The sequence below is a fragment of the Mesoplodon mirus genome, assembly GCF_964341445.2.
Source record: "Mesoplodon mirus genome assembly, chromosome: 17".
Taxonomy (NCBI): Eukaryota; Metazoa; Chordata; class Mammalia; order Artiodactyla; family Ziphiidae; genus Mesoplodon; species Mesoplodon mirus.
Genome location: NC_138993.1, coordinates 73854443 through 73873102, shown reverse-complemented (window position 1 = coordinate 73873102; position 18660 = coordinate 73854443). Strand labels below are relative to the sequence as shown.

The window sequence follows — 18660 nt, the reverse complement described above, 5'->3', positions numbered from 1 at the left end:
TGATGGAGATGGACAATGGGATTCACGTTGCTTTCACGCCTGCTAACACAACATCTGTTCTGCTGCCCATGGGTCAAGGAGCAACTTCAACTTTCAAGTCTTATTTTTTAAGAAATTCATTTTGTAAGGCTGTAGCTTCCATAGATAGTGATTCCTCTGATCGATCTGGGCAAAGTCAATTGAAAACCTTCTGGAAAATATTCACCACCAGAGATGCCATTAAGAACATGTCGTGATTCACAGGAAGAGGTCAAAATATCAACATCAAAAGGAATTTGGAAGAAGTTGATTCCAACCATCATGGATGACTTTGAGGGGTTCAAGACTTCCGTGGAGGAAGTAAGTGCACATGTGGTGGAGATAGCAAGAGAACTAGGATTAGAAGTGGAGCCTGAAGATGGGACTGCACTGCAGCCATCTCATGATCAAACTTGAGAGAATGAGGAGTTGCTTCCTATGGATGAGCAAAGAAAGTAGTTTCATGATCTAGAAACAACTCCTGGTAAAGACGCTCTGAAGACTGTTGAAATGACAATGGAAGATTTAAAATAGTGCATCAACTTAGTTGAGAGTGGTGGCAGGGTTTGAGAGGATTGACTCCAGTTTCGAAAGCAATTCTACTGTGGGTGAAAGGCTATCAAACAGCATTGCATCCTACAGAGAAACCGCTCGTGAAAGGAAGAATCAAAGGATAGGCAGACCTCAACGTTGTCTTCTTTTAAGAAACTACCACAGCCATTCCAGCCTTCAGCAACGCTGCCCTGATCAGCCAGCAGCCACCAGCACGGAGGCAAGACCCTGCAGCAGAAAAGGCTGAAGAATCAGATAAGGGTTAACACTTTTTAGTAATAAAATATTTTTAAATTAGGGTATGTACATTATTTTTTTAGACATAATGGTACTGCACACTTAGTAGACTACAGTATAATATAAACATAACTTCATATGCACTGGGAAACCAAACATTTCACGTGGCTCATTTTATTACAATACTCACATATGGGGGTGGTCTGGAACCGAACCCACAGTATCTCCTAGGTCTGCCTATGTAGTAAATAGTTCTTATCTGCCCCCCTCCTTGCTGTCTTCCTGCTGTCCTTTTCCCTTCCTTCTTCCCTGTCCTGTATCACAGGCACACTGACCCCCACTCCAGTCCCCTCTCTGACATGCCACGTCACTCCCTGTCTTGACCGTCCCCTTCTCTTCTTCAGAACCGCCAGCCACCCTCAGTCATCACTGACCTCTGCTTTCTCCAAACCAAAGCACCCTGATGGTAACACACTGCCTACCACGTCTTGCCTTGTCTCCTTTAATTTGACAGGACTATTTTGGGGGCCAGGGAAAATGTCTCATAATGACATTTTTAACCTGCCCTCCACTGTCAGGCCAATAGTCGGCTCTCAGTAAATAGCTTTGGATGGATTGAACGATACCTTTGAAGCCAAGGTTGGTAGAAATCAGTTAGCTCTTCCTGCAATATGATAACTGGCTGCAGCTCTGTTCTAATGAGAATTTTGAAGTGTTCACTCTGTCACATTTTAAAGCTATAAACTCTAAGAGGCTCACTGGCACTTTTCTGGCTGTGATCCCGTTTATCTAAGGACCAGGTGTAAATAAATAGCATGTTTCAATGGCCACATGACACACCACACTGCTGCATCCCCAAGGCGCTGGTTTGCACATAGTCTCCATAAGGAGCTGTCATCTCTCCTGTCCCTGCTCCCCAAGAACAGGATGCATCAGGATAAAGCAGAAACCATAATGATAGCTGTTGAGCTTGGACTTGGTGATGACAGAATCAGAAGCACTCCTTCACATCTGGGAGAAAAATAAAGAACGCAAAGAGTCCACTCAACCAGGGGGCGGCAACACCTGCTTTGAGCGAAGATATTATTATTGTTTTAATTGACAACTCTTATGCCTCTGATATTGTAAAGTGGGGTGTCATCATGTATGATTCATACAGAAATGTCTTGACTGTATTGCAAAGAGGTAGAAAATTTAGATATATACCCAGAGCATGTTATACTCTAGTTCTATAAATTATAAGACTGTGTAAAATTATCAGATTGTTAGATAACTAATTTTCCTTTATTACTGCAAGTTTTCCATATTTTACTTTGGGTTCTATGAGAAAGTTATTCCTTAACTTTCTTTAGACTTTTATTGGATATTTCTATTAAGTGAGAGGCAGTTATAGGCAAGTCCCATTCTATTGACTTGTATGAAAAAAGTGAATACAGCTGCACTTTTTAGTGAATGTACTGATTACTTATTGTTGTTCTGCTGAATACATTGGTATTTTCTAAACATACTCTAGAGTGTGGATTATAACACTCATTCATTTATTAATCAACTGCTCCATGAATTCCCATGTGAGTCCTCCAAAATCAGGGGACTCTACCATATTGACTCTCCCGTTTCCTTGATGAATACATGCTTAAGACTAGTCTCAGGTTTATCTACAGACTCACTTCCATTTCTTCCTTCAGAAGGTTGATTTCCTACTTTTTAAACCCCTTTCAACCTTCTCAACTTGCTTAACATATGGAGCCCCAAACTGAATTTATATCGAAGTGCTTCCTCACTGCCTTTTTAAAACTATCAACTCTAATAGGATCATGAGCACTTTGATGATAGTTAACACAGACCACGTTAAATACATAGTGTATCTAGAGGACCGTGTGATATATAATACTGCTGCGTTTCCAAGGTATTGTTTGGCTGATAGTCTACAAGGAAACTGTCATTTATCCCTGTCTTTCCCAATTCTAGAAAAGGCTGTTGAGAAAACATTATGTCCACCCATCGTCGACACACAGAAGTGGTTTCCATGAAAGAACTTCCTTCCTTTCTTTTTTTTTAATAGAATCATTTATTATCTTGGACTTACAGTGTTATTAAAATGCTGACCATATTTCCTGAGTCCTCTTGTTCACTTCACACCTGAATTTTTCCAAAGTTATTCCATGCCCATCATCTTTAAAGCTTTATCTGTGGTGCACAGACCCAGGGTTTTGAGGGCTTCTTTGTACTGTGTAAATGATATGGTGCTCTCATTCAAGAAGCCCATCACCTCAAACACAGCTGAGTGTTACAGTTATCCATAACGGAAGGGAAAGTCATGCCTCATATTTTGGCAATTCTCAGCTGTTCCAATATAGATATTAAATACTCTCTTGGTTTTTCCAGCTGGAAAAAGAGGAGGGCACTGGTGAGATATTCAGCAACTCCATGATCAGATGTTTTGCGAAATAATTCCTGGCCTCACGCTGCCTCTGCTGCTGGCCTCCACCACTCCCCATCGGGCCCTTGCCGACCCTCCTTCTTCCCCGAGCCCCACGCGCACACTTCCTGACAGCTTGTTCCCTAACATGAGCTTTTAATTCACCTATTTCTATCACTAGGAATATTCATTTTTGGAAGTACAATAGAACTGTTTTGGAAAGGGATGCGGTAGTGTAATCTGTCCTCCAGAAACTTTTTGCCATGATCCCAGCCAAAGCAGCTTGTCCATTTCCGACGACAAGGCCAGAGCAAATTCCACCCTTGGCAGCTCTGTGGGCCTCCTCTGAGTCCCACCCATTGAACCTTCTCTTTGTGTGGAAATGCTTCTCTGCTTGGAACCCTAGTCCATGTTGTGTCTCAGTACCTAAAGCACAGTGTCTGCTTGGAAAGAGGTTCAATCATGAAGTGCGCTTTTAAAAGTTTCTTTCTATAGGATTTATTTGTCCTCCGATAAGGGAGTTTGCTGATACCTCAAAAGGAGTCCATAGGATTTAATGTCTTGGAAGCACGTCAGGGTTCATGGTTGGAGTCTGCTCTGTGCAGGATCTCAGAGCCAGGTGGACTCGCTCACATGAACCAAATCACCCGACATAGCTGTGCACCTGAAGCCCATGGTGCGAATTTCCAAGGACAGTTCTATGGACAGTCCATTTCTCCCAGGTACACCCAGAGCACCAGGAATACAAAAGTGCACAAGGCCCCTTTACAGGAGCCTAGAAAGGGAAGCAGACAAGCAAAGAGTGTCGCCTTCAGTGTGAGTCCATAGGAAGCGAACATTCCAGAGGCTTTCAGGGGTGGGTTTACAGATCAGGGGCAGGTGGTTTACAGATGAGGTCACACAGGACGGGTAGGAACCCCTCAGGCTGAGGGCTGTGTGAGCGAGGCGAAGCGGAAGCAGGGGTGCGGGGCTGCTGAGGACGAGGCCCGTTTAGGAATGCTGCATGTCACCTTCCACAGCCACAGCGCACAGACTGAGGATGGGGGTGGAGGGTCAGAGGCTGGAGCGCTCAGCAGGGTGAGGTCACAAAGCTCAGTGTCCTTTAAGGAGTTTGAACTTTTCCCTGAGTGCTGTGGAGAGGCCCTGGATGATGTAAAGTGAAGTGGTGACAGAATCAAATCAGTCCCACAAAGGTTACCCTAACTGCCCGGTACAGACCAGCATGGAGGAGGAGATCAGGACTGAAGGCACAGAGACCCATCTGTGGACGCGTCGTCTAGGTGAGTGATGGGAATGGCTGGGATAATAGTGTCAACAGAAATCAAGATATTTGGAGCCTTGATATTTAGGACGTAGGCTCGTAGGACCTGGGGATAAAGTGGCTGGGGAGAGAGCAGAAGGGGACATTGGGGGTGACTCCCAGATTTCTCTCATCTTGCTTCTCCCGAAGAGAAGATGCTGAATTCCACTCTGGACTTGCAGAGGCTGAGATGCTAAAGAGCGTGGAAACAGAAGCATGTAGGACACAGTTTATAGACAGATCAGGTGAGAGAGAGAGAGAAAGAGGGGTGCCCTGGAAATAACGATTTAGGCATCACTGTTTTAAAGACCAAGTTGAATCATCAGAGTGGATGATTGCCACGAAAGACTGTGCAGAAGAAAGTTTAGAACAGAAGCCTGAGTGACACCAACATTTTGGGGAGTGGCAGAGGAAAGAAACAACAATCACAACAAAACAACCAATGAAGTAGTGGCTGGCAGAATAGGAGGAAGCCCAGGATAAATGGATTCTCGTAATCACGGGGGCCAGCGTTTCAAGAAAGAGTTTCATCAGCAGCGCTCATTGCTGCCAAGAAGTCAAATAAGAAAATAGCTGATTTTAGCAGCTGGGTTTATCACCACAGAGACCAGGTGGCTTAGAGAGAACAAGTTTCTGTGCGGTAGTTCAGGCTGACACAAAACCATAGTGAGATGAGGAGGAGAAAGAAGATGAAACAAGGATGTCATTAACTCAGACAATGCAGGAGGTATACAGTAAGTCCCCCACGCACAAGCCTTCAAGTTGCAGACTTGATGGGAACGTGTATTCGCACGTCCAATCACATAAGTTAGTTCACGTGTCATACATTGTCACGTGTCTGCATCCTCTACAAGGGGTTGTGCTTTTGCGTACTTTAGCACAGTACAGTATAGAATACAGTAGTACAGTATCTTTATTTCAAGCCCGGGATGTCCGGAAGCAAGCCTAAAAGCAGTGGTGATGTAGCTGGTACTACTGTACTTTTTGAGGTACTGTACTGTAAGATTTAAAACGTTTTCTTTATTTTTTGTTAGTTTTTTATGTATTACTTGTGTGAAAATTATTATAAACCTATTACAACACAGTACTATATGGCCGATTGTGTTAGTTGGGTACCTAAGCTAACTTCATTGGACTTATGAACAAATTGGACTTAACGAACGCGCTCTCGGGATGCAACTCATTTGTGTGTGGGGACTTACTGTGTTAATGAGGAAGAGGGGAAAGAAGAAGCTGGCTTCCTGTGTGCCCCGGACAGTGCAGGAGACACACTGACAAATTCTTCCCTGGTTTCCTTCGTTTCCGAGATCATCATTGGAAGGTAGCATCCTCTGTTCAGGAAACCTTCAAGAGTTGATTTGCTTTTTGTCATCATTGCCATCACATGTCTGTGGGCCTCCAGGTATCGCACGCGACAAGCAGGTGGAGCCGGGCTGGCCCTGCCTTTTTCAGACGGATTACCTCTCCTGAAGGGACTGAGCCTAGGGTGGTGGTGAGAATGGATTGGGTGGACCTAAAAACATAGGGCGGTGCCAGGAAGCAAGGGCCGTTCTGAAGTTCGGGGGATTAGACCAAGTGTTCTAACAGGACCCACGAAGTGGGTCACCAAGAGAAAACAGGAAGGCATTTGCATTCGACACAGGAAATGGAGCCAAGATGCAGCCCCACAGGACAAGGTGTGTTGACATTGTAAGTCTTTGGCGGATCAAGGAGCCTGTCTCCTTACACTGTCCATCTCTGAATATTCTTCCTCAGATGACCTGGCGCATCCTCAAGCAGGGATTGTTTTCTTGCTTCCCTCTTAAAATATGGCAGTATTTCCATTTTCTGGGTGCCACGTGTGCTTTAACCGGACACTGACACAGAGCTAAGGAAAGACGCTCAGGTATACGCATATGAACATTTCTTTCGACCTCCTGCCCCACTCACAACTGTAACAACATGCCTTGTGCATCAAAGTGCACTAGCCCGAGGCGGTCGCCACCGCAGACTGCTGCTTACGTAACCAGTGATTTCAGCCCCGCACGCTCCAGACACACGCCACTCACGCGTTAGAGCTGCCAGGGAAGGGCCTCAGAAAACGCATCAACACGTGGTATACATGTAAGAAGAGTAAGCCCTTAGTAATTCTTGGGGGAAAAGGGAAAACGAGCTTCTAATTTGAAGATGACGACCATGGTCCATACCTGACATTTTTCTTAATAATAAAAAATTATAACCAACATATTTTTTCAGCCAGCTAACATATATTTGCAATATAAATTGGTTCCCTTGCTCTAAAACGTGAATATAGATTTTGGGGGAGGGCGGCAAGTATACTTAAAAGAAATGAGAATCCAAGCCCCTATGGGAAAAATACGAATCTGGGGCATTTTGTGAAAGGCTCTATGGGAGGTGAGCCATGGTCATGAGACCCGGTGCGTGCTGACGTCACACTGGTGCATGATGACGTCACTTTTAAGGAGGAGCCTGAAAAACATGATTATTCAGGGCACTGGGTATAACCCGTAATGAACAATATTTCTAGCCACATAAAGCATCCCCATCCTAGAGTCCCGTAGCTTAACATCACTTCCCGTCATCAGGGAATAGAGACCCCTCGCTCAGTCTGTCTCCTGGGATTTTCCTCTCAACCATGCTTGTGCCATTACAACCAGAACTTTCCTGAAAACTGAGAATTATCTTTAAAAATAAAAAAAACTAGTCTTCATCGGGAATCTGGAAATGAGTTCAGTAGACCACAGCTCCCTGGGATCTCCCCTCCTGTCCTCACACCTTCAGTTAGGCCCGCAAAACCGAGGGGATTTGTAAAGTGATGTTGGTGCAGAGAAGACCCAGAAATCAGCCCGGGGATGGGGTGTGATTATTACAGCCACTGCGCAGAATTTCAAGGGGAGGTTTGGAAAGTGCAGATCTGGGGTGAAGTGACTTGTAAAAAAGAAAAAAAGGTACGTTAGAATGAATCTGTTGATGCCTTCCCAAGAATGTGCTGTGTTATTAAAACAACATCCAAGAAGGCAGGGGTTTGAGGTTGCCATCAGCTGTGATCTTCCTAGGCCCCAGTTCTCACTTTAAAATGTGAGGCTTAGCTAGAGGATCCCTAGGACCTTTCCACTCTGAACTGCCACCCCTCCCCTCGAGGACTCCAGAGACCCACCTTTTGTCAGGTTGTCATCACTTTCCGCTTCCTCTCAGAAGAGGTCCAGCTACCCCAGGGCCCAGTGAAGGAAGTGCCGGCCTGAATTCTGTCCATTTGCTACTATAATCTCTCTCTAACTCAGGTTCTTTATTTGTAAAATATTTCCCAAACCCATCTCAAGGGTTTCAGGGGGAAACATAAGAAATGAGAAAAAGCTCTGGGAGAAAAAGAGAAAATTGCTACCCAGCTATTAAGTAAAAATGTCATTCTTTTTTAGGCCATTTTAATAGTCTAGTCTGTTCCTTTTCTAGACGGTGGCTTGAGAGTATTTTCTATTGACTGTAGGATGGGCAGCTGTCAAGCAATGTGTTGTACCGTCAGCAGTGATTTCCAAGGGGCAGGAGCAGAGAAGGGCTGGGGTGAGACGTCAGTCACGAGCGTAGGTACCCGGCAGACGTAACTTCCACAGAGAGAGGAAAGTACAAGCCCCCCAGGAGAGATGGGGGTAAACGTAGTTGAACCCGTCATTTGGCATCAGAGACCTTAAACCTATTTTTGTTCCTTCCCAAAATTATTGTTTAGCATCAGATAATCGTTTATATTATTCAGTGACACCTAGAAAAGCAATGACTTAGTATGTCTCTCCATAGGACAAGGCTAAGCCATTATAAAAAAGATTTCTGGTCTTCCTTATACTACGGAGCTCTTATGAAAGAAGACAAGTGTATTCATTTGTCATCATGTGCTTTTCTCTGAAAATCCTTTAGGGCTTTTAAAAGTTAATCATCTTGTTTCTTTGGTTTTGTGCCACAACAGAACATCTAACTTTCTCAAACCCCCTCCCTCAAAAATAAAAGGGCGCCATTGGAAAGTATCTCAGAGCTGTTTATTTCTCTCCCTTTCCTGAAACAAGCATCCTCCTCACAGTATATTGGCAAGAGTTATCTAGATTCTGCTTGGATTCTAGATTGTCCACTTACTTCCATTGCTAATTATTATCCGTGTGCAAAGTGTGACCAATAGTTACCTACTATGCGTGTGCTAAGAATTACATGGGGAAAAATGTATGTAACTTGCTTAGAACAGAGTGTGAAATTGATAAATACTCGCTATTACTCTTGCTATTATTGTCAGGTATTTATGATCTCTTAGTGTACCTTTAACGGTACACCGTCCACTTTTCCAGGGAGAACATAGGCGACAGAATCTTACCAGGCTAGTATTAACCTTAGAAACAGGTAAACAGAAGACATCAGAGCCAAGGGTCTGGGAAATACCTGAGTCACAGCCATCTGTATGGTGGATACTTTGCCATTGTTTTATTTGGGCCTAGTTTCAACTTGTTCCCTTATATTAGAAAAAGGCATTTTTTCAATATCTACTTTCCTAACTACCTACCAAAAACAAAGAGCTAGGTGAAGTCATAGTCCTTTCACATTTTATTAAATTAAGCAAATACGGGCCTCCCTGGTGGCGCAGTGGTTGAGAGTCCGCCTGCCGATGCAGGGGATACGGGTTCGTGCCCCGGTCTGGGAGGATCCCATATGCCGCGGAGCGGCTGGGCCCGTGAGCCATGGCCGCTGAGCCTGCGCATCCGGAGCCTGTGCTCCGCAACGGGAGAGGCCACAACAGTGAGAGGCCCGCGTACGGAAAAAAAAAAAAAAAAAAAAAAAAAAAAAAAAAATTAAGCAAATACTTATCGAATATTGATGCGGATCACAGTATCTAAAGGTCCAAGTTGCGGTTCTGATGTGGTTTCCTTCCTCGTTCTCCTCACCACACCACGACATAAAGTGTCTGATTTAGGTTGGGTGTTTCCCGGCTTTCGGACGATGAGATATTTAATGCATTTGATGTGAGTCATCAATTTAAATGCCCGCCCCTGCTTGTTCTGTGCCCTGGAGTTCAAGCTCTAACCAGCCGCCTCTGCACAGCCCGCGGGGGCATCTTTGTAGGGGACTTAGCGCCATCTAGTGCCCTTAAGGGGAATAGCCGGTGTCTGCAGGGCTCACTTCGCACCCTGTAATAAATAACCACGGTGGATCCAGTTATCTCCTTTCTTGTATATCATTGGATTTTAAAAACTTCAGGCCCTGCTTAACTCCACTGTTTTGCACATGAGTTACATCCCCTCAAATGCCACATTACCTTTTGCATTCTCTTAAGGGCTCAATCCAAAAATGTTTTGCTCTGTTGCCAAGACATCACTTGCTGCTGGCCTTGTGTGAATACGCTTTCTCCAAGTGTGAGTTTTCTTATGATCCGCTTGAAACCCTAGCATGCTTCTCACAGTACAGCATGTCCTTTATTAGTCAGAACTGTTGTCATCCCGCCCTATTTTTGATTCTTCTCTTTTTTCAGATTGTCTACAAAGCCTGGCTGTGTTCCCAGTATTTTGAAGTCGCACAGCTGAACTGCAGAAAGACAATTCCTTGCAAGCAATACTGTTTGGAGGTTCAGACGAGGTGTCCGTTCATATTGCCCGACAATGATGAAGTCGTCTACGGGGGACTCTCCAGTTTCATCTGTACAGGTACAGTGCAGGGCAGGCGTTGGCACCCAGCCTCTCGTGGTGGATCTGCTTCTTATGTGGTGTTTGTTTGGCTGGGGGTTTCCTTCCACCTGTGTAACCCTCAAGATTTGGCTGGGATTATTGCATGATTTCCTTCACGGAAACCCTGAAAGGACCCCGAAACTGATTTGGAGATGCCACGTGATGTGTCGTCTACCTATGACCACCATCATTAAGTTTGTAAAAGGATAAAATGGAAAAATGTCAGCAATCTTTGGATTTGCTTAAATTTGCCTTAGAGTCGGTTGGGTTCTACCTGCCTTATCTTTGTATTAACCTAAGAACAGATGACGTGATAAGGCGGTAAAATTATGTTTCTTCTTCAGATTGGTAACAAGTTTAGGTCCCAAATCTATTTTCTGAGAAGTGTTATGTTACTTTATCTTAAATAAGTATCGAGAGTATAAAGAAATGCCCATTTAAGTTACTCGTGTGTGTGTATGTGTATTAGAGTCCGGTTAAATTGTTTACCTCTTTCACCAAATGACTCAGACTGGGCAAAATACCAATAGCAGCATTCAATTTCTGGGTATTTATAAGTGTTACACAATTTAGACATAGAATAAGATGCAAAGGATAAGAGTAGATTGCTTTTTAAAAATAAATGCTGAGTAGACAAGTGAGAACAATCCACTTTGCTGCAGAAATGTGATCCTCAGAGTTGTTGCTCCACACTCTCTCAGTAAAAATGTGCTACTTGTCCTTGTAACTGGATGGCTTGAGTTGTAGCATGTTTTGTTTTCAAGTTTTCAGGATAAGACACCATCATATGTACGAGGAAACATGAAAACCCCTCTTCTTATAATAAACTTTGTGAGACCCTTCTAAGCAGAGTGACATATTGAGATGCTCAACATGAGAATTTATCAAATTCTTTCTAGAACACTTATTTCCATGCCTATCCATAACCTATACTGTTCTAAGTGATGTGCTATCAAGAGACTGTGAAGCAAAGCTCTCCCCTAAAAGCCTGCCTACACACTGGATGACTTTTATGCTGCCCAAACTTATGGGAAGAGTATCAGGATGAAGGTTAAGAGACAGGGGTTTTCCTCCTATTTCTATTAATGCATTCTCTCCGAGCCACCATCTTCTCATTAGTACATTAGTGATAGCATTCCCCCTCAGGCATGTCTGCGGTGAGGAATACAGATAGATAAGCTGCACGAGATACGTCACCCATAGGCAATAGCCATTGTACATAAGGAAGCGATTTGTGGAATGTAAAGTGATTTACCAATTATTTTTGTTATTCCACTGATTTGATGCTGAGATCATTTTTCATATGGTTCCTCTCTACTGGGAAGACAGAGAGAGAGAGAGAGAGAAGAGAGAGAAAAAAGGAAGGAAGGAAGGAAGGAAGGAAGATATTAACACCTTCTTCCTTTGAATCTGAGCCAAAATTCACCAGTCACAGGCTATTCATTTATTTGTCTTCCACACAAAACTTCAATAAATGGTCATCAAGATAAGGTCTTCATCTCTTGACTTAAGGGCCAATGAGGCGTCCGTGATTTTAGGACTTCTGAGAAACTTCTGGAATTTTATGTAAAGGTTGTATTCTTGTTCATTCTCATGCATGTAGCTTTTTTCCTAGAGAAGGTCAACAGCTTCACTAGATTCTCAGAGCAGAAAAGAACCTCAGATGAAGGGAGAGGCATCTGTCTTTATCTCCTCCTGCTTCCTGGTCCCTTATCTGTATGTTTGAATCTGAAATACAGGTTTGAATGTTCATCGCCTTCCCTATACACGTTCAAGGCCATCAGAAAGCTAAACATGGAAATTAATCTCTTTTTGCACATGTGCAGAAAGTCTATCTTATATTTTTAATTGTCTTTGAGTCTTTCAAAGTCAGATTTTTTCATCTACATCATTAAGGAAAACAAACAGGAAAAGAGAGATTTGTCATTTGTCGGATCTAGGGAAAAATGCCACCAAAATTAGAAGCTTTCTGGGAGAATCTCATCACTGAATATTTGGGAATCTGACTCTTCTTTCCCCACTGTCAGCTGGGCCTATGTTCTTTTTCTTACTTCTCAAAAATGTGCAGAATAAATTATGAAGGCATTTGGTCCCTGAGTGCTGTGAAAATTTTTGACAAAAAAATGGTACTAATTTTCAGATTGATCCTCTTTTCTAAGCTGTGACCCAGGCTTCCTGGAAGAATTCTGTGTCTTGATCATTAGCAGCCATCCTTTATCCACCGCGGGTCACAGAGGTCCCTTGAGTTTTGCTGCTGGACTTGAACAGGAGAGATTTCTGCAGGTGGGAATCGCTTGCTGCCACATCACTACTGATGAGGGCCCCAGTCACCAGGGCCCCCAGAACATCTCCTTCTGGGAAGAAGTGAGCTCCCGGGGCCACTGGTGAAACCCTGCCCAGGAGCCCAGTGGCCTCACATTTGTAGGGAAACTAGTAAGACTTTTACATATAAAACATTTGTTCCCAAACATTGTCACACAATCTTTGAAGGTTCACCTCTTACAGATAGACATGAAGATCCAAAGAACTCACCTTTCAGGTATACTTGGAGTAAATATTGAGTCATCTCACGCACCTTTTACGCATTTTGAATGAAGCGTCTTCTGTACTCAGAATGAGACTAAGTCTAGTCGAGAAATGGGAGTATTTTTCCTAGTTCCTCAGTTGGCTGCACATGACCTGAGGCCCACTGGGAAGCGGGCTCACTGCCACGTTTCAGCTCACACAGAACAGCACATCTGCTGGACGCCCCCCTCAGTGAAATGAGTAAATGACAATCACTAAACCCAATTTCACTAAAAGGAATTCACTAAGTAGGTTGGTCTTTATCTTGCCTCCAGTAATTCCTCTTTTTAAAAAAATTAATAAATGTTTTTATTGCCATTCTATATGCTGAAAAATATAATCACTTATCATCAAGAGTTGAAGGAATAGATGGAGTTTCCTTCAAATTCCTTTAATAATGGTCTCCCTACCAATGGAAATATATCCAATTCAGAAGCTTCCAGAAGGAAAGAGATTCCCTCTAAAAATCAATCTCAAAAAAGTACTCAGTGAGCACATGACTGCAAAAGGCTCGCTGACAGATGCTGTCCAAGTGAGGGTCAATTTTGTTCAAGGTGCTTCTCCATGGTGACAAACCAGTGGTGTGATTGTGGCTTTTTTTCCTAGCGTCCTCTGCATCATCCAATCTTTTAGAGACTGGGATTACAGGACTCCAGTTCTTCCTGTCATCTAGGCTTTTATTAGATATATATTGATGCTTAGAATTCCTGTCATCCATCCAAAAAAGTACATCTCAGTCCTTGGGATCAGGGAACCAGTTAGAGGGTTCAGAACAGACAAAATTCCTTTAAATAATCAGGAGTTACTTAAAATTTTGGTAAGTTATTAGATGCAACCTTATTGCATCATTTCTTTATGAGGCTTATATTACTTACCCATGTCCTACATGGGAGTGTTTTACATGTCTATATTTTGGTCATCTGCTGCTATGATCCTTAGCAAGCCGGTAGCTTATTTTTAAAAAATGAAATATCTGAGAATGCATGTCCGTGGCTGTACAATGTCTTTGACTGAGGCTGTTGCTGAAGGTGAAGGACAGATGTTCTAACCACAAAACTAGAGAGAAGAGCCTCCTCCTATTGTTAAGTTCTGCTTCTGTTTTAGGTGATGAAGGAAAGACACTTTGCCTGAGATCTCTCTTGGTTTTTCTGTTAGAGGATAAAACTGAGGCGTTGCTGAAGGGGCATTTGAGAAATTAATTAGGGAGAAATTCCAAGGTGCTGTCAGGGTGAAGCCCATCATTGGATGTCAGGCTTTATTGAGTTAAAACTTTTCAAGGTGGCTTCTGTTCTCAAGCTGGGTTCACACAATACTCTGCTATTTTAGGAACTGTTTCTTCGTCTTCAGAGTGAGGGGGTGGAGTCCTTTGTGGGTTCTGTGCTGTCAACCCATCATGGTGATAATTACGCGGGTTTCCCCCCTGCACACTCCCTCGCATTCTTCTGGAATCCCCTAGAGAAATCCTGGATTGCTTACCTGGAATGGTGAGCCAACACTAACAACACAGAAGTAGCAGAGCATCTCAGGCTGCGGGTGCTATGGTAACATGCATTAGGAAAATTGCCACTTGATTGATGGATAAGACAGACCCTACCTGATTTGCTGCTGTATTTTTCATAGGTGAATTATTGAAAGAAAAAATAAAGTAAAAGTAGATCTGCTGGGGGTTACTGACAATGGAGATAAAACATTTTGAGAATTCTGTGTAAATTCTGCATTTCATTTTTTAGCTGTGACAAGCATGAGGTTATATTTCCGCCTCCTGGGAAAACACGGCGGGCTGTTGTTGCTCGTTAGGGTGACAGGTCTGATTAGGAAGTGATGGAGGACGGGCGCCCCCTGGTGGCTAGGCTCTGCCTCTGCAGGGGACCTAAAGCGGTTTATTTCCCGCAGGCAAGGAAGTCATTATAATAATCCTTTGAGAGAAAAAGATGGGGGAAAATACTTGGATATGCATATTGATCGAGTCCGAAAGGCATTTTCTAATGTTGCATGTCATTCACAGGAGAGAGTTGACAACTGTGAAAAAACATTCCCTAAATTGTATCTCACACATCTGGGGAGTTGATGAAGATTTTTAGAAAGATTATGTAAAAGATTTTCTCACCAAATTAGTATTTCAGTAGAAAAACCTGCTCTCTATAAATTTTAATTTGGACGTCTATGATATCTTTAATCCCCGTACCTTCTCCAGTGTGTGAATATGTTTGATTATTTTCTAAAACTCAAGGGTCTTTTTTTTCTGAAAAAGAAATAATGAAATACCAGCTAGTTATAGCACCATGTGATGTCATACAAAGTCTTTATATATATATAATATATATATAAATCTACAAAATATGTAGATCCAAAATCTTTATATAAATATATATGTATATATATAAATTTAGACCAAAAGAGAAATGTGAAGGAAGATAGTATGATCAGAATAAATAATAAATATGAAAATAAGTTATTTTTAAAAAATTAAGTAGCATGGAGTAACTTCATGTGTTTGGGACATCGTTTTCCATTAAAACACTGCACTTTTGGAGGCTTATTAAATTCATAGAGTTAGACCTGAGTTCAGGTCCTCATACTTAAAGTCATCTTCCCTGACGTCCACCTCCATGTGCTTCCCCAACAGTTCAAGTTTGCCTTGAGCGAGGGGACTAATGCAGGGAAAGAGCCCCAGAGTAGAAATTAGGTTGGTGGATTCTGCCCATAGCTATGAATTTTGGAACGTCGTACCCACTGGGTTTCCATTTCCTCATCTCTACAAGTGGCTGATGGGTCTGGGTCTCCAGCACACGCAGCCCTCCTGGATGTTGAGGGCAGAGTCTGAGTCAGGTGGACGCCCCTTGGTCCAGGCAGAATCTGAGTCAGATGGGCACCCCTTGGTCCAAAATGAGGGCAAAGCACCCCAGCTCCAGACAATGCAGAGTCCATCCTTGTCTGTGTTAGTGGAGGCTGGCATCTCGCTCCAGGTCCCCCTGGATGACCCTCGCTGGCGAGCCAGGAAGGACTGGTGATAAACTCATCTACCTCCAGGTGTGCTGATAAAACTGACCGTACCCTCCCAAGCCTGCACACCTAGACAAACCTTGGAGAAGTTCTAACATAGTCCACGTTGTACTTCTGCATTTTCTCTCTCTACCTTACCTGATCTAAGAGGAGAAATGAAAGGGATTAGACCAGGGAGAGTTGAGGAAACCGTGCCTGGAGCTTTTGCATGGCGTGGAGTTGAATCAGCCCCAAGGTGTGTCCAGTCTCTATGGCAGGGAGCCCCAAGCTTGCTGCTTCTGGAGCCAGGAAGGGCGGAGCCTGCAGCCACTCCCTGGCCTGTCCCCAGGCACGTGAGCACCGCAGGTGCATTGAGCAGAAAGCGGTCCTCCTTGGTGCCACCTGGAGAGGATCCTAGTGACATCATCTCACAATTGCCTGGTAATCCGTAGCAGCAGCGTAACTTGCTGGCCTGGCCGGTAGGTCTTGACCTCTGAACTCCCTAGGATGGACGACTATCCTTTACTGAAGCCAGAACTATTGAATGCTGCTCCGACAGTACCAGGGCAGGGCATCCTGGGCAATGAGTTGGTTGGTCTGTACTCAGATGGAGGTTGAAAGAAAACGTTTAGAGAGCTTCCCTAGAGCAAGGAGGAGGGTGAAATACACATCGTTCTACAGAGATTCACAGCATCCCCAGAAAGCTTCGTGACTGACAAGACTCAGAGCTGTTTATGACTGACATGGCAGCAAAGTAGTAAGATAGAGGAAGAATTTCAGCTCTGGAATTCGGTTTAGGAGTGGTAACTCTGCGCAAAGAGGAATCTCCTAGAACAGGCGAAACCTTATTCAGTGAAGGCGTTTACTAACTTCACCTGCAGTTAAACATCTCTGCAATCAAGCCTCTCTGTGAAGTGTGTATCCCCACCCTGTAGCTGTTCTGGGTGCTGTTCTGAACTGCTTTGGACATTGCAGTGATCTCACGTGATTATAGATTCAGTCAATTTGAGAACAAGCCTGAATTATAGACGTCATCTAGTCTGATGTTGCTTTTATACAGGGTTAAAGAGAGCTGACCCCCTGAAACCTATTATTGCAGAAACCAGGATAGACCCACCTTTCCTGGCTATTAGTCCAGTGTCTGTATCGCTGGTGGAACGGAAAGTGGCCATTCGGTCAGTCCTGAAATTAACCTGTAAGCAAATGTCTCGTTTCTGCTGTCCAGCTGGAGAAGGTCCCTCTGTAAGAAAAGAGAAGGTGGGGACACAGCTTGTGGTGTGTGCAATGCCGTTTCCAGTAGTTCAACACACACATCCTGATTTTACAACATCACATATTATATTAAAAATAAACATCACATATATTTTCTACCTGGGCCATTCTTTCTGCTTAAAGAAAGGAGAACTGTCTGGCGCTGTTCTCTGGAAGATTTTGTGCTTAGATGGCTGGCTTTTTCAGTCAGATTAGTGAGCAAGTTTTTTAGACTGCACACATGCAAACCTACAGATATATTACTATGAAGGGTAAAGACAAGGAACCAAGGTCTCTAAAATGTTTGCCTAAATAATTGTGAATCTACCTTCTGCTTTGTGTTCAGTAGGTTTGAGTCCCATAAGGAAATAATGCATTCTATACATTTTAAAAATGGAAAGTGAACCAATTTGTCTCCATTTTGAAATCTTGTCTTTTTGGTGGTTCGGCTTGACTTTACCAGATGAGATGGTTATCGTTAGTCATAATTTCTAATGTATCAGATCATTATAATGTTTACTCTTTGGGTTCAACGTGAAGTTTTCTTCAAATGAGTAAGATGTAGGAGGTCCATTTTTATATCCGTGATGCAGTCATTGTTCAAAATAATTTCTTAAATTTTCTCTGGAAATAATTTTCATATCCTGAAGTATTCTCTTCCTGCTTTGGGAGATTTATCTGAACATGTATGTTGTTTATGGCTGTATGCCCAGTGCCCAGAAAGGTGTTTGACACAGTCTGTGCTCAATAAACAAATTTCAAATGAATTAACTAATGGGGAGCAATCTGTGATGGGCCCTGTTATGAAGAAGAAGGGACCATCCAAGGTGGGGAGAAGCCCAAGGAAGCCAGGAGGTGAAGGTTGTACCCTGCAGGGCCACCAGCTGCCTCCTGCCTGCCTCTGTCTGCCAGCGATAGTCTGACGATTCCAGAGAGGGGGCTGACAGGTAGATGCACTTTAACAACACATCCCCCTGTTGGAGTCAGAGAGAATATCAGTGTTTCCTTTGAAAGCCATTTTGTCCCTCACGTTCCATCCTTCTGTCACAGGCAAGATAAAGACTCAGGTTGAATGCTGTCTGGACCTCATCATGCACATTGCTTACTCACCTGGGATGCTAGGACTTTAAGCCTGATGAACGAAGTGACACCTCACTTATGGAATTTACATTTTAAGTGAGCGTCAAGGTTAACTTGCCCCCTGCCCCCCAATTCAAGTCCTAACCTGCAATATCTCAGAATGTGACCTTATATGAAAATAGGGTCTTTTATGGAGGTAATCAGGCTAAAGCAAGGACATCAGGATGGGCCCTAATCCAGTGCTGCCTGCCCAGTGGGTATGTTCATCTGCTAGGGCTGCCATGTAACAAGGTGCCACAGACAGGGTGGTTTAAACAACAGAAATGTATTATCCCGCAGTCCTGGAAGCCAGAAGTCCAAGGTCAAGGTGTTGGCAGGTTTCGTTTCTCCAAAGGCCTCTCTCCTTGGGCCACCTTCTTACTGTGTCTTCACAAGGTCTTCCCTTTGTCTGTGCACCCAGGGGTCATCCTGGGTGTCCAAATTTACTCTTTTCATAAGGAATCTCATTGAATTAGGGCTCACTCTAAAGACCTCATTTTAACTCAGTCATCTCTTTAAAGGTC

At 43.5% G+C, this 18660-nt stretch overlaps 1 protein-coding gene across 2 annotated transcripts in view; it reads left to right on the top strand.

Annotated features, from left to right (window-relative positions):
* NALF1 (NALCN channel auxiliary factor 1) overlaps nucleotides 1–18660 on the top strand; it is a 581296-nt gene that overhangs the window by 538266 nt on the left and 24370 nt on the right. For both annotated transcript variants that reach the window (XM_082601935.1, XM_082601936.1), the window contains exon 2: nucleotides 10027–10198. In XM_082601935.1, the coding sequence (XP_082458061.1) occupies nucleotides 10027–10198 (172 nt within the window). The remainder of the gene's footprint in view (nucleotides 1–10026; nucleotides 10199–18660) is intronic.